This window comes from Acanthopagrus latus, chromosome 4 (assembly GCF_904848185.1).
Source record: "Acanthopagrus latus isolate v.2019 chromosome 4, fAcaLat1.1, whole genome shotgun sequence".
Classification (NCBI taxonomy): Eukaryota; Metazoa; Chordata; class Actinopteri; order Spariformes; family Sparidae; genus Acanthopagrus; species Acanthopagrus latus.
The window spans coordinates 22,853,993-22,875,224 of NC_051042.1; the positions used below are offsets into that span (position 1 = coordinate 22,853,993).

At 40.6% G+C, this 21,232-nt stretch overlaps 2 protein-coding genes across 7 annotated transcripts; one reads left to right on the top strand and one right to left on the bottom strand.

The window, feature by feature from the left end:
• Positions 1-184: 184 nt before the first annotated feature.
• On the top strand, positions 185-8,028 carry vrk3 (VRK serine/threonine kinase 3). 6 transcript variants are annotated; one of them, XM_037096482.1, is made up of 16 exons: positions 185-309; positions 1,123-1,352; positions 1,435-1,587; positions 1,756-1,878; positions 1,986-2,150; positions 2,781-2,927; positions 3,403-3,458; positions 3,677-3,743; positions 4,165-4,249; positions 4,351-4,453; positions 4,811-4,903; positions 4,997-5,129; positions 5,465-5,582; positions 5,659-5,717; positions 5,842-5,978; positions 7,350-8,028. In XM_037096482.1, exons 2-15 carry the CDS (start codon positions 1,124-1,126, stop codon positions 5,976-5,978), a joined length of 1,668 nt encoding a protein of 555 aa, XP_036952377.1. In that variant the 5' UTR covers positions 185-309; position 1,123; the 3' UTR covers positions 7,350-8,028. The 6 variants fall into 6 exon arrangements, with proteins under 6 accessions (XP_036952377.1, XP_036952378.1, XP_036952379.1 ...); XM_037096483.1 differs by having other exon boundaries at positions 289-392; XM_037096484.1 differs by lacking the exon at positions 185-309 and adding an exon at positions 827-981.
• A 67-nt stretch (positions 8,029-8,095) lies between these two features.
• On the bottom strand, positions 8,096-19,941 carry LOC119018647 (rho family-interacting cell polarization regulator 1-like). The gene is made up of 17 exons (XM_037096479.1): positions 19,775-19,941; positions 16,639-16,726; positions 16,385-16,518; positions 16,167-16,245; positions 16,009-16,032; positions 15,827-15,880; positions 14,611-14,760; positions 14,426-14,489; positions 14,303-14,346; positions 14,092-14,217; positions 13,437-13,585; positions 13,225-13,333; positions 11,621-12,223; positions 11,270-11,541; positions 9,738-9,828; positions 9,538-9,631; positions 8,096-9,446 (listed from the first exon to the last, which is right to left on the bottom strand). The coding sequence occupies exons 3-17, from the start codon at positions 16,474-16,476 to the stop codon at positions 9,376-9,378; spliced, it is 2,022 nt and encodes a 673-aa protein (XP_036952374.1). The 5' UTR covers positions 16,477-16,518; positions 16,639-16,726; positions 19,775-19,941; the 3' UTR covers positions 8,096-9,375.
• Between the last annotated feature and the right edge of the window lie 1,291 nt (positions 19,942-21,232).

Consider the following 21,232-nt stretch of genomic DNA (forward strand, 5'->3'; position numbering starts at 1 on the left):
TGATATGATTTAACCTAAAGACTATTAATGTCATGAAAATAAAATCTCGAAAATAATCCCATTTAATGTTGTTTACTTTTTGAATCTCTCATGATTTAATTTTCGTATCATCAGTGGTGGAAAAGAAATCCATCTTTTCCAAGAGCTTATTTATTACAGTTTCACCTGTACATTAGAAAACATGTTGGCTGCAGCTGCTTTAAATCCCCACAGGGGGGCAGCACCTCCTCATCACAGCTCCAAGTGCAGCGTTGATTATCCAGCGAAGAAGAAGAAGAAGAAGAAGCAGCAGGAGGAGTACTCAGGAAGGTTTCTGACAGTTTTGTTTGTTTTGGCAACTTTTGAATTAAATGCAAAGATTTGTTTTACCCAGATTCCAGTTTTACTGAAAGGTCGGGGCTTAAAAGCAGAATTCTGACGAGTTACATTTTTATTAATTTAAAGTCTGCTTTAGTATGTTAGCTATCTCGCTAGCTTACGTCAGGCTGTTCGTTCAATTGATTGCTTTTATTAACACACAAAACTGACGCAAGATGAAAGAACTTCGTGTAGAAAACAGACAAGACTTTTAACTCAAATTGTTGAGTTATCGTCTTATATGTCATATTTCCAGTTCAGTGCTAATGATAGCTGGCTAGCTTAACTAGTTAAAGTAAGCTGTCATGAGAGCAGATTGCCTCTTTTTATTTTTAGCTAGCGTAAAATGTATTTTCTTTTAACTCTGTTCAGTCATCTCATTACGTCTAATATTGTCTGGTTGGATGTGTTAACAGGAAGACGAGTTTTGCTGTAATTGAGTTGCCATGGCAATTCATAATATATCTCCATGGCAGTAGACCTCATGGCTGTCAATACATGGACGGACAGAATAACAAGTGTATCTCGGTTGATTATAAGTGATGATTTTCGTCGTTGTTACGAGCACATTCACACAATAACTGTACGCCTCCCTGTTAATCAATCTGGGGAGGATAACAGCTGGTTTGTGTGTATTTCTCTGGTGAAATTGGTTCATTTTAGATCCATAGACAGGATTACACCCAAAAGATACGTCACCTGCTGAAGTGAAGTTTGTTGTTTAATTTTGTGTTTGTGTGTGTCTCTTTGTGTTTATTCTTGTAGAATGCCTTTCCAGTTCTGTCCTCAGTGTGGGACAAAGTTGCAGCCTGGATTCAGATTCTGTCCATCGTGTGGAGAGAAGCTTCCGAGTCCTGGTCCTGATGAACCTATAACCGTGAGCTCGACAGCTTCTTTAAGTCGCACTCCACTCAAGAGTGGTGAAGCTGCAATATCAGTAGTTAACACAAGCCTTGTTGCTTCAAGTGCAAGTGTTGAGCCCACTGAGAGTAAAGGTAAATATCTTAGCCAGGATTTTTTCATGAGTAACTTGGTATTCCATAGATAGTACACCTAACAAATTCTCTCTTTTCACAGCCTATGCTTGCACTACATCATTTCCACTAACACCTCGTCCTGCACTCCGAAAGACCCGTAACTCCCTACGACTGGACAAGGATGTTAAATTCAACCTTGCCACTTCACCTGTGGTGCTCCCCACTAAACCGGTCAGAGATGACAAGACAGAAGGTAACTTAAATGGTGGGGAAGCAGCTATTTTGAGATATGTTGTGAGAATATGAGTACAGAGATATGCTGTATCAGTGTGGCACTGGTGTAAATAAAATAATTTCAGCTTGAATATTTACAGCTGATGCCTTCCTTTGGAACAAAAACATTTTTGATTTGTTTCAACAGACCGTGGTGTTGGATTGGCTAGAACTCCTACAAAGCAGCACACAGTCACTTTTAAACCTGATGCATCAGTAGAGCCAACTGTAGAGTCTTCCTCTTCTCCTCTTGCAAAATCCCCTCGACCTGGTGAGCTCAAACAGAAGATATTCCACATGAAAAATGTAGTGTTTCTCCTGTTTTCTGTCATAATCTTTTCTCTCATTATTCTGGACTGTGCCTTGATTCATATTCAGTCAGGGGAAAGGCAAAACTCTCCAGCCCTGCTAAGAAGCAGGCAGAAGATGGAAAGAAGCTGACTGATAAAACAAGTAAGAAAGCAGAAGAATCGGCAGTAGACGGATGTCCGGTGGCCGTGACTTCCCCTGTTTCCTCTCCAATCTCCAGGTCACCATTTAGAGGTGAGTGAAAACTTTCGCTACTGCCACACAGCATGAATTGGTACTGGTATTTTATCAAGTGAAAGGGTGAGTGAGTGAATAAAGTCAGTCCCACTACAAGCTGACAGAAATAAGGGGAAGCAGCTTCCTCTCAACATAGAAAAATCACAAGACACCATCTGCAGTTGCAGATTTTGAAGTGGATACCCTCGTTTCTGAGAGGAAAGACAACCAGGGGGTTTCAGTTTTCAGGTGAGGGGCAGTTTACAAAACACAAGCCAGACATGTGGTTAATCTTGTCATGGTACACTGTGTGCGTACTAGTAGCATAAAATAAATAATGTGTAAATGGGCACCCTAAATTTAAAAGGTGGTACTTGAGGGATTTTATGTAAAAAAAAAAACTTAAACTTTGGAGTCTGAGTGATCTGAGACATATATCCTTTTAAAATAGCATTCATCCTCTTCTCCTGTGTTTTCAGTCACTGACTGTGACATATTACTGTAAAAGGACAAGTACACATTGTTTATTGTTGCATGATTGTTTTTTAGTCAGCCTGTTCACACACACCAGGGTGTCAGAAGCCAAGAGTGACAAATGATATAGTTGTGGAACATAATTGGTTGGTCATGTTACGTCTGCATTTTCAGCTACAGCAAAAAGCAAAGCCAAGAAGGCAAAGCATGTGCCGGCTGTGGAGCCGCTTCAGGAAGGTGAAGAAGTGACGGACACAGTGGGCAAGAACTGGAAGCTGCTGAAACTGCTCAGTCAGTGTACGACGGAACTCCTCTACGAAGGTGAAGCTGCATTCAGGACGTATTTACAAGTAAACTAAACGTACAATTAGATAGATTGGATATTGATGATCATCCCTCAGCCATCACATTACCTGTCAAATATCTTAAAACAGACACATTATAATAAACCACAAAAAAAGAAATATACATTCAGAAACTGTAAAAGTGAAGCAATTACCATAATGAAAATAATTGTTTTTAAAATGTGAAAACGTGAAGTTTTATAAGTAGTTAGTGACCTTGTTATGTTTACACTGCTGTTTACAACAAAGTCAAAATTAAAATAGTGTCTTGAATCCATAAAATCAGCTTGAATATAGTTATTAAAGCACATTTCTTACTAGAATACACAAAGAGAGGCCTAGTTCAGGGGATTGAGCTGAAGTTTTCTATAGCAGGATGTAACAAGCAACTCTGCCAACCTTTAATTGTAGAAACGCGTATATAATGATTTTTTATTTTTTTTTATTTTCAGTGGCCCAAACAGTTTCACGACCCAGTTCCAAAGAATCAAATCACATCCTCAAACTGGTAAGTGCTACCTCGAGACTCATAGTCAACATTTATGAAACTCTGTTGTAAAAAATGCTGAATTATTATTACAACAATCCTCTGAGGTGCCTCTTTTGTATTCATCGTCAAACTGATGGTTTTCAATTGTTCTCAATTTCCTGTAACCAGTGCTCCCTCAGCTCTTCAGTTTCCCTGAGTAGGATCAATAAAGTTTATTTGATCTCTCTTCCTCTCAGGGAGCTAAAGATGGGAGAATCTTTAATGAGCAGAACTTCCTGCAGAGAGCTGCTAAACCTGCAACTGGTGAGGGTTCAGTATGTTTCCTCAAAGCAGCTCTTTTAGTTCAAGAACACAAGTGTATTGCTCCTGATTAAAGAGATTTTCTGTCTGTTGTGAAAGGCGCGCTGTAGTTAAACAGAAGTTGCAGCAATATTTATATCACTGTTTACAATTTGTTCAGTGTTTATTTTTGGCTGTAGTAGTCTGATGAACAGGTGACCAACAGAAAATTAGAAACAGAACCACAAACATTAACAGCGTGAAATAAACAGTAAGGAAGGTTCTGACAGTTTGTCATGTGATCTAGTTACACAATATCACAAGAGCAGGGCTGCGCAAGAGGAGTCCCATCATGCCGTCTTTTGAGCTGCAGTTCTGATTGGTCTTTGGGGAAACAAACACATATTGTGTCACACATGATAATCCTCCCACCGTCTCTCTCTAGTGGACAAGTGGATCAAACAAAACAAGTTGGATTTTCTTGGGATTCCTTCCTGTGTTGGCTTCGGTCCTCATGCAGATTCCTACAGGTGTGTATTAAGTGTATCTGTCAAAATGTACACACATATGAATAAAATAGATTTTACTTTAACTTGACATTCGGCCTTTTGAAACATTTTTTTTTATATAGGTTTTTGATTTTCCCAGACATGGGTCAGTCTCTGCAGTCTGTCATGGAGGAAGAAGATGAGCTTCTGTCTGAGAAAGTCGTCCTGCAGCTCGCCTGTAGAATAGTGAGTGTAAACTAGGTCTACAACTATCGATTATTTTCATGTGATTAATGTGTCGATTATTGTTTCGATTAGTTTTTTGGCATATAAAATGTATTTTGTACAAAACCAAAATATATTTACTTCACTGTCATAGAGGAGAACAGAGACCAGAAAATAGTCACATTCATGAAGGTGGAATTTTGACCTTTTTGTTTTTGTTTTTTGTTTTTGTTTTTATGTGATTAACTGATTATCTAAATAGTTTGCAATTAATTAAATAGGTCTTAATTTTAGTTGCCAGAAAACACAAGATCCAGAACTTGTTAATAACTATAATCCTCCATAACTTAATAAACAATAACCTCTTTCTTTTTGCAGTTGGATGTTCTGCAGTATATCCATTCAAATGAGTATGTTCACGCTGATATAAATGCAGAAAACATTTACATCAAACCAGGACAGAAATCACAGGTGAGAAACGTCCTGTAGTACAAACTGTAATCTGTCAGTGACAATTTAAATGTGTTTTTACGCTGACAACTCTTTGCTTCTGTGTGTGTTTAGGTATATCTGGTAGGATACTGCCATGCTTTCAGGTTCTGTCCAGGTGGACAACATGTTGAGTACCGTGAAGCCAGCAGGACGCCACATGAGGGCACCATCGAGTTCATCAGCCTGGACACACACAAGGGAGCAGGTGAGTCAGTCTTGTGCTTCACTGATCTTCTTGTCTCAGTCACAGTCAGGGAATCATTTCACTCCACCAGCTACTGTAAATAAAACACTCCTATTTTCTTCCCTCAACGAGATACACCTGCACTCCTCCCACAATCCTTCTGCCTGCAGAGCCGTCACATGCAGGCTTCACAGAATGTGACACATTCGATTTTTCTTGTGGAACTGATAGTGAGAGTTCTTCCAGCATTTTAGTTGTTTGATTATATAAACCAAAAAAACAAGGTGATGTTCATGTATCAGGGTAAATCTTTAAGGGAAAACAGATGTTAGTGTGTTTGTGTTTTCTCCTTTCAGCTCCATCTCGACGCAGTGACCTGCAGTCTCTTGGTTACTGCATGCTGCGCTGGCACACAGGGACACTGCCGTGGACGGCTGTCACTCAGCCGGACCAGGTAGCCACACAGAAACAGAGGTGAGAGCGTGTTAACAACAAATGAGTTGTTCAAGATCAGGATCATGTAAATTACTCAAAAGAGTTCTGATTGTAGGTACATTGAGGATGTTCCTGCCCTGTTGAGCCACTGCTTTGGAAAGAAGAGAGTCTCCAGTGAGTTAAAATGTTTCTTGCACACATTTATTTGCCATTAAAATAAAAGAAGTGTTTGATTATGTGTCCTTTGCCGATATATTTCTCTCCGTGTGTGTGTGTGTGTGTGTGTGTAATGATGTAGGTGCATTTCAAACATACCTGACCACAGTGATGACTCTGCAGTTCTCTGAGCAGCCGGACTACTCTGTGCTGAAGGACGGACTCAGTCGGGCTTTACTGCAGCTGGGAGGGTCGCTGGAGCAGCCGCTCAGTTTTTAGGTGAGGACAGAAACAAATATGAAGACATGCTTCTGTGTAGGTCTGGTCAACAACATAATCTGGTTTCACATCACAGAGTCCAAAACCTTACTCTGCATTTTATATATTGAATTTACTTTTTTATTTCATTCACTCTTAATAACATTTTCAGTGACACATTATGTTATTAACTGGCTTTGTGGCTCTTGGTGTTTGTTAGGTCATTTTTTGAATTCAAAGGGTTTTCTTGGATGAACTGACCTGAATGGATTTAATTCCCAGAGACACTTTATTTATTGATTTGTTTGGGATGGTTTACTTAGTACAGGTTTGAAAGCCCAAACTGGGTAACAAACTGAGTTTTGTTGTTTATTGTTGGATTACTGAAGGGTAGTTTTTATTTTTTTGATGAACCCTGGAGTCTTTATTTTTGGAAAATATAATTTGAATTTTCCTAAACCTCCACCTCACCTCCAAAAAGCCACCAGAAAAAAAGAATCAAGCTGTTGTTGAAAAATCCATTGTTTTAAAGGACATAAAAATGTTTGTTTGACAGTAAGGACAACTATTCAGTGTTCTGTTGATCTTTTCAAATCCAGATACAATAGAGACAAATTGAATCCTGGTCTTGAAATTAAAAGTCAAATTGAATCGCTTATTCAGAGAATCATGACACCCTGGTATATTAACGTATATTATGACCCTAAATTTCACATTTATAGCTGCATCCTCTGCAGCTCCACTTTCCCGTTAAATAATTTTAAGGGTACCATAGGGTTGCCAAACTGTTTTTGGTACACAAATATTCAGTCAACATTGTAAAATGAACTTCAGTATTCTCATATGATAGTTATTATTGTTTGAGGTGATGGTCTTAGTGCTGGAAACATTGTCACACATTTGTTCACTATGACCCCTGATTCAGCCCTGATTAGTAAACAGCTGAAACATCAGAATCATCATCACCCAGTTTAACACATGCACAATAACAGCTATGTGTGTATAACAATATAAAACATAATAATAACACATCATTGTCGATTCATCCTCCACAATCCTCCATGTAAGTTTCCTTTTCTGTAACATAGCTAAAGAGTACTCAAGCTCAACCTGTTGTTAAATGATAAATCAATGTAACCTTGTTATTAGGAAACTGGGCATAAGGGTTTCCAAATAGCATTATGTAAATTGCTCTTTTGTTAATACAATAACAGTACTTGGAATCACATAATTAAACAAATGATCATTTATTGAAACCTTCAACATGTCCCTCTTATCCCCAGAAATGACACCTTCTCAAATAAAAATATGAAACCTAAACATCAAACTGTTAAAAGTTAAACACTACTGTCATAATAATATTCAAATATGTTTTCTTTGTTATATTTTCAGAGAAGTGGAACAAAAAGAAAACAACTAGAAGATGGGCTGTTTTTTTTTTGTTGTTTTTTTTAAAACTCATGCTGTTTATCTGTGATGTTTCATTGCACTGAGAGTGTTGTAGAGTTCAGTCTGTGTAGATGACACTCAGGATTATTGGGTTTCCATTAGGATCATTTTAATCATTTATGACATTGTTGTGTTTTCTCAGAGGAGTTGCACTGTTGGGTTTACATGTCACTGCTAACGACAATAGTGAGAGTCAAGTTTTTGAGTTTTGCAGAACAGATGTGTGTGATATTGATGCTTTGTTAGATAAATGTGTCACAGTGGTCTTCTAAACTTTACTGGTATTTTGACTGATCGCTTGTTTTTCTATTAGATTATGTGTTTTTTAATGAATTCACCAGGGATGTGTTTCCCTGTTTTACCTCTTTGACAGAAACCGTTAAAAAACAAGCCAACATACAGCTGAATTAACACAAATTCTCAACGTTCATTTAAGTATCTGCACACATCGTTTGTTTGCCTGAACAAAACCACAGCGTTTGTTACAAGTGCCTTATTGTCCTTTGACATTCAGTTATTTGGTCTGAAATTCATAGAGCACCAGAAACACATAATTTATTAATGTTCACAAGTAAACCTCTCCATTTAAATATGTGTTTTAAATAAATAATTCTTCAGTAAATGTTGTTTTTGCTCTCTTATGTCTACTGTCCTACATACTGATTCATTCAACACAACAGCACAACGTGTTCATTTTAAAGAAACCTTTATAAAGTTTAAACATTTCTGGACATAAACATTTGAACTTTTCAAGACATATACAATTCTTTATATGAAACAGTAAATATCTCTTATTGTGCACACTCTTAAAGTAATTCAGAAAATAAACACTGTTATCTCTTGCCTGATCTCTCCTGCTCATGGCATTTTAAACCTTACTTCTCTGTCACTTGAGGCACTTTCTGAATGACGAGGCTTTTGTAGAACAACATAAAGCATGATGCTGAAAGACTATAGCGCCCTCATGGGGCGACTTTTGTACACAGATACAGACCCGATAGCTTCCTGGCGCAGGAGCCTAGCTTACAAACCTAAACTGATCAGTTGAGCTTTTTTTATACAGACATGCTGGCAGTGTGAGGCAGCTACACATGCAGGTTTAAATATAGTTTTACACTGCAGATTGTTCTTGTTTGTAAAAAACTGAACCATAGTGAGTCTGACTCCTATTCTTCAAGTGTTTATATTCATTCCTAACACTACTTCTGCTCCTGGTTGTTGATTTAAAGATAACGCCTGCACTCGTGTATTTCTGATTGTTCTCATTAACTGTCTCTGATGCCAAAACTGAAAAGATCCTGTTAGTTTTCAGGGTACATTCCTGGTTTGGAAATGACTTCATGTCCACAGCACGGCGACACAAATCTTCAGACAAACATCACATGCTCATGAAGTCTTTTTTTTTCTTCCCTGAAATAGCTTTGGGCTGTACACTGATTTAACACTGAAAAGTCATAACTTTGATAGATTTTCATATCCACAAATACTGATAAACTTGTAGTGAAACTCTGGGTGATTTGAACGCCTCTCTGATCGAAGAAATCCACCAACTTGGAAAAAAAAAAATGATCGGATGACTTCATAAATGCACTGTAATAATGCCAGAAACAAGGCCGCTTTTAGCTGTTCCTGAAATGTTTACATTTTGGACACTGAATTTTCACGACAGGAGCCATTTATGAAAGTGTAAACGTAAGTGGGATACCACTTCAACCCAGGCAATGTGATGGGAGTGTGTGTTGAAAGAATGAGGACTTCATGGGGGGAGTTATTCTGAAGGGGACTTTCTGTCATGAGGTTTATCGTTCTTGGTCAGAACAAGGCAAATGTGTGCACAAACTCTGCCGTGATGGAAGAGCTCGTTTGTCTGAGCAGTGAGTGGAACAACCTCAGGGCCTCCAATCCCACAGAGTGAGAGGGAGATGGTGATCAGACTGGGAGAAATGGTTTGGTTATGGTTCCACTGTCATCAGAAGACAGTAGTGGCCAAGTGGCTGGGAGTAGAGGGACGCTCGTCCTGACCATGTGATGTGTCGTCTCCTGAAAGATTACAAAGATTCAACTTCTCACGCTTGCTGTTGAGTTCACATGGACAACTGCGGCCTCTGTTCACCGTCAGGCTGCCTCTCACCGTGTTGGTCGCCTCCCTTCTCCGCGCTGTGCTCCTCCTGCTCCTCCGGCATTTCTATCTGACTCAAATCCTGCATGTCTGCCACGCTGGACTCCTTTTTAAAAAAATAACATTTCTTTTAGCATTCAATTTAATTACAAATGTGGAAAACACACTCACAATAACTGCTCTGAAAATAATCCAACAGATTCTGTGATTACCTGTGATTCAGAGAAACGATCTTCATCTGAGTTCCTAAATCCTTCTGGAGCCTCCATTAGGATCTCTAGACCGCCGGCCTCCTCATCGTCACTGCAAAGGGAGACAAAAAGTAGACTGATGTGACACATTTCTCTAAAATACAACCAGATAGATCCTTTAATATTTCATCAAGATTAACAGAATGGTGTATTTTATTTATGTCGACTGTTTGTTGCTGCTCTGCACCAAAAGATGGTTTTCATAAGAACTGTTCGCTGTGTTTTTCCTTTTTGTATTGCTGTAATATTTTCCTAATTGCTGTTTCTTGTTGCTCTGTGTAGCTTGTGTTCTGTCTAAAGAGTTCCTGTTTTGTTGCTGTCTTTATGGCCTCTTCTTATCTTCGTTATGTAAATGTTATTACTTTATAGTTTCCAGAACATCCTCACCAAAGGACTGCAGTTGAAAATTAATTACTTACTGAAACAGAAATGCTGATTTGTGTGTTTGTTTCCGCATTAAAGTGTACAAAAATGACTGAGGATTTGTTGAGTTGTGTTGTTTAATCATCCTGAATGTTTCCAACAATGTTCAAACCCAGGGAAAATCTGTAATTTGACTCAAGGTGTGTTTCATTTGGTCACCTGGCGCTGCTGGAACTTCCGGGAGAGAGCCAGAGAGTGAGGAGGGAAGTTGACTAAATATAGCATGAATAAAACTTTATAGCCCGACCTTGGTTGCGAACATTTATATCACATCACTTGGTTTATACCAGTAGCAATGGATGTTCAGAAATGAAGTCAACATCTCCCATTATCCCACACTACTCACATCTTTAGCTTTGTTTGGATTTAGAAAGCCATAGCAGCAGAATTTATGTACCATCTGTGTTGTCCCAAATGAATAACTGAATAAAGTTGGTCATGATGAGTTTAAGAAACCACAAGACTCCATATCTATAGTACGATCTATTACTACATCAAAATCACAGCACTCAGACTGTAAATACGAGCAGCTGAGTCGGATATAATGTTATCATTAGGACTTGGAGACATCGCCCCGCCTGCAGACTCTTGGTGACAAAGCCTTCATCACTGTCAGGAAGGTCTGAATAAAACTCAATTTCCGCACTGAAACAGTTGATTCAGCCCTTTTAAAAGAAGCTGATCTCATTTGTTTGTATGGTTTCACTTGTTAACGACAAATCCTGAACACAAGAAACAAGAAATGTCTGCGTCATGCTGTGCTAACAGTGACAAATGTGTGAAAACACAGTCTTCCTGTTCTCACTCATTACATCTCGATTCATGAATTTTATTATATATTTTATTCAGGGTGACCTTGAAAAAGGGAACTTGCTCTCATTGCCCCTCCTTGTTTAAATAAAGGTCTGAATAAATGAATGAATTGTGTAAATGCGACATATTCACAGTGAAAGGGGAAATGGGAACTAGTCTCTTGTCATGTGACGTGGATGGAAATGTTTCATATGAAATACTTAAATGACCAACACTTTGTCCAAATTCTCACAGAAAAACAATCTGATGACACTTACCTTCCTCCAGAGTAAAAGTTCTTTTCATCCTTTTCTTCCTCCTCCACTTTCTCTTCCTCCTTTATATTTTGGTTCTCTTCATGTTGCCCATCATCATCATTATCATCATCATCAGCACCATCCTCTTCCTCCTTCTTTTCTTCGTTTTCTTGTTGTTGCTCGTCCTCTTTTTCCTCCTCATCTTCCTCGAGGTCAGAGCAGTTGAGAAAGTCAAAACTTTCAAGGGCTGTCTCGACTTCTTGATTGAAACTAGAAGAAGTAGGAAAAGGAGCCTGCAGAGAGAAACATGCATGTGTTTAAATGTCACCATCATAAATTAGAGTTGGCAAAAACACAAATGCAGGAGCTCACCTTCGGAGCGTCGTCTGGTTGTTTTGACTCCTGGACGGACTGATGTGTCTCTTCTACCTGTTGTCCCTCTCCTGCATCTGCTTCAGTCCGTCCAGTCTGGACTGATATGTCCTCAGATGCGTCATCTTTTACCTCCTCCGCTGAAACACACACTTGTGGGATGCTGCTTTGAGACAAATCAAACTCAGGAGGCACAGAGGAGACATCAGGGCATGAGCAGCTCAGGTCTGCTGAGGCCTCAGAGAGGTCAGCTGATTGGACAGACGCCCTATCAGTTACATTACAGTCTGGACTGCTCTCGCCGACTTGGCTATGCGAGCAGGAAGTCTGCAGATGGCCGTTAGGCACCGCATCTGCCTGAGAGAAAACCTCCCCGGCTTCTGTCTCGTCCTCCTCTTGATTGGAGGAGAGCGATGGCGTTGAAGCACTGGACTTGTGCGGTGTGAATGACAGCTGAGTGGTCAGGGTGCTTTGCAGCATGTTGGAGGCCGTCAGCCTCTGAGCATGGTGAGCCAAGGCTGGACTGGAGGAGTCATCGGATGATTCAGAGGAGTTGGACCAGACTGTTCCGTTCTCCATTTCTCCCTGTCGCTTTAACAGAGACTAGAAAGGAAACAAGATACAGATAGATGAGGAAGAGACTTAATCTTGCTTCATGCGTCATAATAAGATGTTCTTAAATTTTTGGGTTTTTTTTAAAGCAAAACATGAAACAAAAAGATGGCTTGTACACTGCGGGGCTCCAGTGTACAAATGATTTAATGCAATGTATGTGTTTTGTTTCATGTTTAGAATAAAATTAAAAAGGCGGTATACACATGTTGCAGCCGACAAAATGTCTGATGGTTTTAGGTTAAACTGAAATCAAAACATAAAGACTTTTTTCTGTTAGTATCCTGGATTTGATTGGAAATGACCTTTAACAATTCATTCAATTTACTAAATATTTGTAGAATTACTTCCATATGTTGATACTTTTGCTTGACAAGTCATTACTATTTCTTTGATTATTGCAAACTAAACTACAGCTACAACTACGTCCCAACACACCGACTGTACAGAGGTGAATCGGGGTGCTGTGCGGCCAAAATCACAACGCAAGGACGCCGTCCTGTCCGTCAGAATGTCATGGAACGCCTCCGCCGACCAGCGGCTCTGTCTGGGCCCGACACGAGGCACGCTCTTCACAGGAGGTGAGGAAGAGGAGGGACATATTGGAGCTCTACTCAACCACTATTAAACAGCTACAAGGACCACAGCTCCGCTCATACATGCTGCTGCTGTCACATGTCACACTACTGCTATCATTCATTCTGCTCGCGTTAGGCACGCTACTCCCACCTCCACACGTCCTCACACACAGTCCTCTGTGAATATCCTCACACACATCAGTGCTACCGCTACAGACAAAGCAGTTGGGGAGCAGCTGAAATAGAACAAGCCAGTGAAATGACAGTAATAATAGCCATCAGTGAGATATATGGCAAATAAATTGTGTGCATATAAAGAATTCACAAACCATTTTTTTATGAACAAGTGGTGTAACAAATGGAGGTAATGTTGGTGGAAAATGCTAACAGGATATGACTTTTAATGTGACTCACATAAAACACCTGCTCCCGCATGGAGGGCGTGTCTGGAGGGCTCTGATTGGACAGCAGCCGTTTGGAAACTGTACTAGTGGATGATGTCTGGTCATCCTTATCAAACGGACTGAAAACCAAGGGGGGAAAAAACATAAGAAACAGCAAAAGATGCCCAAAAAATATTTTTAAAATGATAAAAACATATCAGGTGTGTGCTGCAGTTTCAGTACCTCCAGGTGACCTCCAAGTTCAGCTTCACCGTCCCGAGGTCGTTGATATCCACGGCAAGCGTCTGGGGGAGCGGGCAGAACAGGTCGAGCATTTCGCAGGACACGGTGCCCACCACCACGTGATTGGCCAGGCTCTTTAGCTCCGTCACCTTGACAACCAGAACAAGCAAACACCAGAGAGATGAGGAGAGGCCGAGACCGTGGGAGATTCACAGTTTCACAATTAGCACAAGCTGGCAGCTTTAGTGAGACTGCATGAAGTGAGTTGCAGGCTGGTGAGAAAATGTATTTTTCTCATTTTTAACAAATACCATTAAAAAAACACTGAAGGAGAAGGAGACATGTTTCTTCGTTATGATGGGCATTCTTTTTTAATTGATCCCACACACAGCTTCCTGCTGCCATAAATATACGCAGCTGAAAATAGTCTTCAACAAATTCACTACTTTACTGCTGTTTGAGTTACATTTGCTTAAAACTATCCATCCAGCTGTTTTAGGAAAATTATTTGGCTGTTTAAAAAAAATCAAACTCTGCATTTGTGACTCCTTTTGCAAGAATTACATCTTGAGAAGAAACCAGTGGACAAAAATTGGTTGGGTAAGTAAAACCTTTCCTACGAAAACAAAACAGGAAAACCAGCTGATCTCATTACCTTGATTGACAGCAGCTCCGTGACGAGCGGCAGAAAGATGTATTCCTCACTGTCCCACATCTGCTTGTTGCTGACTTCCACCCGGCCTCGTAGCCTCCAGCGTTGCCGCCCGTAGCGCATTAGGACCTAATGTGACAAAAACACAGCTGATGTGATCAAGCGGATGTGATGCAGAGATTCCAGTCTGCATGCTTGGAATTGTGTTTCTTACCTCATACTGGTCACCAGCACACAGCCGTGCAAAGCCAGCGAGGCCTGAAACATCGGAAATGGACGAGAAAAATGAGAACTGGAGAGCAAATAGGAAGTCATATGAGTGTAGAAAGTGACTCACCCTTCATCTTGACATGAAACTCTCCCATCTGGCTTTCTAATTCACTCTCAAGTGAGCACATGTGCTGCAGACACAACAGAGGAAGGGATTAAATAATCTAATCGTGTAATAATGTAATTTTTAGAAGATACATCTATTTTTAGGTAAAATAATGTGAGAGCCATGCCCTCAGGTCAGTCGCTTGCCTCTGTGCATTCCCTGTAGCCCTTGTTGGCTTCACTCAGGCTCTCTCTGGCCTCTTTGCTGCCAGTGGCGGAGTTGAAGGCCGCCACCATCTTACTTGCTCCATCACGCAGTCGCCGCTGTATACAATAGGCATCGTAGAGCTCCTCAACCTGGAAAACACAAGTTTCAACAAATGGATATAATGTTAAATTCTCACCTGAAGAGAGAACAAAAATTAATACTATCATACATTTGTACTGATTGAATGCCACTGTTAATTTACAGAAAACATCAGATTCATATTTCATGTGGTGTAACTGAAGCATTTTCAGCTGCTCAGGAGCAGTGGAACAGGCCGAGAACGCAGCACTGACACAGCGTCACCATGGAAATTTGCCATGATGAAGGTGTAAGCAAACATTTGCCTATTTACACATTCAGCGCACATTAGGCATCATTAGCATTCATTTGGAGTTGTGTTCAAGTCAATGTTGTGAATTTCAGTCAAATAATCACTCTGTTTTTATCTCTAGCAAGTCCTGAGGTAAATATCTTGTTGTTTAGTTGCTAGATGCTCCACCATATTCACCAGCTAGTCGCTGACTGTGTCTGTCTGACATCTGATGCAAAGTACATCACGAGTAGTGGATTCATCAGAGGCTTTTCTTTTCTTCTTTCTTTCTTTTTTTTTTTTTACCTAAAAACAGCTGATGCAGCTGGACATGAGCAGATGAGTGTGAGTGTTGAGAGGCAAAACCATAAAATCATAAAGATTCAGGTAATAATTATTATTATTATTTCTGGGTTTGTACAGCCGGTACATTTTTACATTACACATTGTCCACTCAAGTATTGTTTCAGTACAACATTTTGATTGGACTCTTTACCATTTAAAGCGACAACAGGAACATTCTTTTTTTGGACAAAAGATGGCGATGGTGAAACAAAGTGAACTTTATGGCTGTGCCACCAGACAACAGAGCAGCAGCTTCTTTCTCCAGGCTGTGAGACCTCTCAGCTCATCCTCAGCGCTCCACCATCAAAAATAGGTTTAATTTTATGACTTATGGGACTGTGATTAGTCGGACACAGGAACAGAAATAGCCTCTAATAGTCTTGCTTGCTTATGTAGGTCATAAAGAGGGATCAGTATCAAACTGAGACTATTTCATTACCAGTTAAACGTTCCTCGTAGTAACTTAAATAAACACATACATACAGAACATACATACACACCTTGCTGAGATGGAAGTCCAAGCGTCGCATAAACCTCTCTATGGCTTTCACTTGCTGCAAAACAAGAAACAAATTGTTAAACTTGACAAACAAAACAGAAACTATTTGCCTCTCTTCAATCCTCGTACATTTTCAACCTCCTGCAATCATGTCTGTATAAAACAGGTGTGAATGAAACTCACCTTATCCTGCTCATACAAAGACCCCTGCGGAGGAAACGACAAGACTAAAATCATTCAGCATCACAAAGTATCAAATTAACATCCTGACTGAGAGCCTGGTAAGACGGCCCGGTACTGTCAATACTGGCGTGACTGGTTTGACTACATGAGCATCTCACCAAACGACTGTTCTTCTTGTTCTCTCTGATCTGCTGCCCCAGACTGTCCAGCTCCAGCTGGTGGACCTGCAGGTACGACCTAACAACAAAAACCCAATCACCATTACTTCTTCATTTTGAGGCTGAAAAGCAGACGTATCCTGTGAATGCAGTGAAATTCCGCCTGGCAGCCACCCACGGCTATCGATGCAAACAGTGCCGGACATGTGTTTACTCACTGTAAGCCTTTGCGTAAGGCAGCATACACTTCATCCAGCCGCTCGGGCTGGGGGGTTTTAGTGGGTGGCAGTTTGGTGGAGCCCGTGAACATCCTGCTTCCTTACAAGGCACGTTTCTCTTGGATCAAACAGTGCTGAGGGAGACAAAGGCAGAGAGAGATAGAACATGGGATCACTTCTGATAAGGCCTTCGTGATTATTTGGTTTATTCCAGGAAACTGGCTGGACGGAGAGACAGACAGAGTTCAGCTCACCTGCTGAGTAGAGAGATACTGTCACTACTGTAGCATGCTTGGAGAGTTGAGTGTAGCGCTGTGGCTTCAACAAACCGAAGGACATGTCCTGTAATTACACAAAAAAGAAACATTAGAGACAAAAATGTCCCCCTTCACCTCATTCTTCACTGTACCTGACGTGTTTTCGCTCATTCTCTGTGATTATAAAGGATTCTGATAATTACAGAAGTCACTGGAGGATAAGCTGATGGGGGGAAAAGAGGATAGAAGCCACTCTTTCACTTCCTCGGTCTGGCCACACTGCTTTGTTGAAAGTCTGTGATGTCGAGCGACGTGCATGCAGCAACCACACTGGCTGCCGCTGACAACAGAAGGGAGTACAGTCTGCTTTTGCTTCTCTTCCCCTTCCTTCCCTACTTCTCCACCCCCCTCTTCACATCCAACACCAGAGCACAGGAAGTCTCATGGCTGACTCTACACAGGAAATTCTACACAGAAGTTTGGCCCTAGAATATAAAACCATCCCTCCGCTCTGAGCAAGGGTGTAAGAATTGACCCTTTTTCTACTCCGAGCTAAGCTACTAAACGGGCAGATTAGCGTGATGCCAAAGGCAGGGGAAACTATAGGAAGGGAGGGTCGTGCCTGGGCTAATCTAGTCACAAAAGAGATTACAGACTTAAAGCACACTAAATCTGTCAAGCAGGAGCCAAACCCATATTAACACTTCGTATCTGTGAATGAGTTAGTCCAGGACAGAGCAGCTAGTGACATCTGCTCCCCATTGTCTTACACTAAACTCAAAACCAGGAGAGAAAGGTGCCTCATTTGTAACAGATGGGATCAAAATGTTCCACCTGTTGGAGTCGCAGAAATGGAAAACACACAGATTATGGTTTCATAATGATCAAAGCCTTATTAGGAATAACACTGCTGACATGAGAATAAGCTGTATGCACCCTGCTGTGTTTTCTGCGCTCCACTGCAACACGGTGAGGTGACGTGCACTCGGGGTGCACCAGGCCGGGGGTCCAGTTAAACCTCTAATCCGAGCTGCCCACTGGGAGGATTAACTGGAGGTGGTCAGAGTTAGAACATGGCAAAGAGAAGGTGCCATACCAGAGATCGTTAACGGATGAAACATCCCGAAAACAACAACTTTTGCCAAAAAAACGACCAAAAGAACAAGCAGAACTTGCACCCTGGAGAGCTGTGAAAGTGCAAAGTCATCATGATGGAACACACAATCAAAGAGAGAGAGAGAGAGAGAGAGAGAGAGAGAGAGAGAGAGAGATCTCACATACTCCCACCCACCCATAAATAGCTGTACCTGAGGAAGCCCCCGCAGTCTCTGAGTAGACCGAGTTTTCCAGATAACTTCAAGTGCCAGTCACCCAGTTTCCTCTCTGTCAGATGTGCTCTTATCCTCTTCCTTACATTACAGATCATTAGCTGGATTAATCCTCTCCACAGACCAGAGTGAACAAAGAGGACACTGTTTCCAATCACCTCACAAGACTGGAGTTTTTTCGTGTAAAAAAGAAAAAAAAAAAAAACTCAGTCTCTGCGTGCACAAGCACATACAGCCTTGTTCTAGCAGCACTTTGGTCCGACAGCTCACTATCACTGTCACTTGTTATTTTTCACAAATTGACCGATCACGAGCTAAATTAACTGAACAGGGCTGAAACTGAAGATTATTGTTTTTTTTTCTTTAGGATTAGGTTCTTAGGTTCTAGTATTTATACATTTTGTCTCTATAGGTGCAGTTATCCAAACGTCATTTTGTGTTTTGTTATTGCAATTGTAAGTTTTGGGAATAAAAACAGTTGTGAACAAGTACAAAAACCCATCTCGATGGACGAATAGAATCCATGAGGATTTTCAACCGACAATGGTTTAAAGGCGGGCTGTGAAGACTTTTTTGGAAAGAAATTTTAAGAGAAGAGAAAGTAATTCTTCACTGCTTGATTTTCAAGTCCGAATAAAATGAATGAACAGTTGAATCCTGGTTTACTGTGTTTGTATTTGCAGGGCCCCTCTCAGTAGCTCCTTTACTAGCTTCAAACAATGTTTTGAGGACTTTAATCACCTCTGTCCTGGCTTGTTTATATGTAAATATATGAAATAACTATTTATGAGTTGGTGCCATCACATCATTAGTATTGTAAATAATAATTTTCTGAGTTTTAAATCTACATGATGCACCTTTAAATCTGGCAAAGGCACTCAAAATGCTTCCTTGATGACCTGAACCATTAGCCAATTATCTAGCTAAATGGTGATTAATTCTATGCTGATTACTTAGTCAATCAGTGTTCTGACTGTCTCAGCATTAAATCAGACATCACTACGTACCGGTAACTATATGGTGTCTTAAACTGGTCTGATCTGACCTTCTGTCACAGAATAGGGAAAAGAAAGTCATGTGTCATGTTGGCGATGAATCATAACTACTACTGGAAGTTCACTAATCCACTAATCGTTTCAGCATTTAAGCCTCTCTTGTATGTGGCTGAATACTTAGTGCAGATATAAACAACGACGCAGCTCCCTCCCCTCCAAGACCATCCATACTTTGTGGGTCCAAGTGTGCCGGAGGGGGAAGAAGAAGAGGAGGAGGAGCAGGAGGAAGCAGGAGGAGGATGAGGGGTAATGGTGTTACAATACAATGCAGCCACCTCTATTCCAGATTACTGGATTAGCCTAACCTGACGGCAGGAGGGCCACTGAGTCGGATAAACACACTCACTCATCACGGCCGAGCTCTTTCCTCCAGCGAAACAGTGAATGATGGAGTCCAAACAGCAAAAAGAAAAAGAAAAAAAACTTAGGGGACGCGGTGTCGGGCCAGATTTTTGTATTCCGCACATATCCCACCCCAGCTCCCCGGAGCTCGCATCACAGGCCACAGAAAAAAAGTCCACTCCCGTCCACACCAGGACCTCCACCGCCCCGAATATTAACACGCCACCGCCGCAAACAGCTGGGAGAGAAGCGGGACCGAAGGGAATCACAGCCAGCTGGCGGACACAATGTCGACAACATCACGGCAAAGCAACTTCACGTCGGACGGACTCATGACCATGTAGAGAAAAAATTTAACGGGCTTCTTCTTCTTGTGACCTTGGCGGAGAAAAAGCAGCCGTTACCTACCTCTGTTTTAATGTCCGACAGCCCGGAGAAGATGACCGGAGTCTCATTTCCGACGCGATGCTCCACGCAATTAGCAGAGGTTTACAGTTATTCTGGGCGCTGTCCCTCTCCTTGATTTCGCAGTTTTTTGTGTCCACAGTCCAGTTAGCGGCAGTTAGCCAAACGACTACCGGTTTGGAGATTTTCACAATAAAAGCTCCGAACGTGAATTTAAAGTTGCAGCAGATATGGAAGTTAAAAAGGTGCAACAGTAATAGAAACCCACTAAAACTGAGCCCAAAACGGAACGATTGTTGGCAAGACATATTAAAATGTGACCTCTCCTGACCTCTCGCTACAATCCTGGCAACGAGAATTATACTGCTCAAATGGAAAAACAAATCCCCTCCAACATTTAGTCAATCGATTAGAGAGCTCCTTCATGATGTGACCTTAAAAAAAAATTGTTACACATCAAGAGGTTGCTCCCTCAACTTTCACACCATTTGACAACCAGCTCTGAAGCGTGACATGCATATTTGTCAGGAAGAGACAATTTTATTCATGTATTTATCTGAGGGTTTTATATATTTTTCTAAATACTGCACCCTCTACCCTCAATTTGGAGGGACAGGCCAGACAGAACAGGTGTCTTGCATAGTAAGTCAACAGAAATAGCTGCAGATAAATTACAATATGTAGAAACAGTATGACAATAATGATTCTAAAATATGTAAAATTAAGTGAAATAAGTTTAAGAGGGATAAACATTGTCAACGGTATCAAATGATACTGACTGCAAATTACATTTTCAACAATCACAAATGAAAATTGTATTGAGGAAGGATTCTAGTTATAGATCTAAAGATCTATCTGCTGGTTTGTTATAATGGTTCAAAAAGAAATGGAAATACATTTGTACAATTATTTCTGTCTATCTGTAGCCTCATCATGTTGTGAACAGCTGCACACTTACCACACGCCTACATCAAAGATATAAATCTGTGGACTTACTTTGGTATATGTGCATATTTTTGTAATCGAATTCTAAGGATGTGACAATTTGGGTTTTTTGGACAATTTTCCATATTATCATGAAGGGGAAATAGAAATTGTTTATGAATGGGGCAACATGAAATTCCTTATTTCAATAATGATTCCACAACTCACTGTGGACAATACAACCACAAATACATACTCTGATGGATCACATGCAACATCAGCCCATGTTATATATACAGACCGTATAAACTTGATAATGGATGACATTTTTTGTTGCGAACCCTTTAACATTTTGCACATCAAAACTCAGCTTAGTATATTCAGAACAGCTTTTGCTTGGACAGTTACTTTTGATTAATTTTAGGAGACCAAATCCAGTAACAAAACACAAATTTAAAAATTCAGATATGTCACAGTATAAACAATCGAGTGAAACACAAAAATATCCCAATATCCCTAACTAGTTTTGAGTGGTGT

Bases quoted from the DNA above. Each gene is read 5' to 3' on its own strand.
- LOC119018647 (XM_037096479.1), bottom strand. From the start codon at position 16,476: ATGTTCACGGGCTCCACCAAACTGCCACCCACTAAAACCCCCCAGCCC. The intron at 11,542-11,620 runs GTGAGCTCCTGC...TTCTCTCTGCAG, and splicing joins AACCAGACGACGCTCCGAAG to GCTCCTTTTCCTACTTCTTC. The intron at 9,447-9,537 runs GTGAGAGGCAGC...GTAATCTTTCAG, and splicing joins GAAGGGAGGCGACCAACACG to GAGACGACACATCACATGGT.
- vrk3 (XM_037096480.1), top strand. From the start codon at position 856: ATGGACGGACAGAATAACAAGTGTATCTCGGTTGATTATAA. The intron at 4,250-4,350 runs GTGTGTATTAAG...TTTTTTATATAG, and splicing joins CCTCATGCAGATTCCTACAG to GTTTTTGATTTTCCCAGACA. The intron at 5,130-5,464 runs GTGAGTCAGTCT...TTCTCCTTTCAG, and splicing joins GGACACACACAAGGGAGCAG to CTCCATCTCGACGCAGTGAC.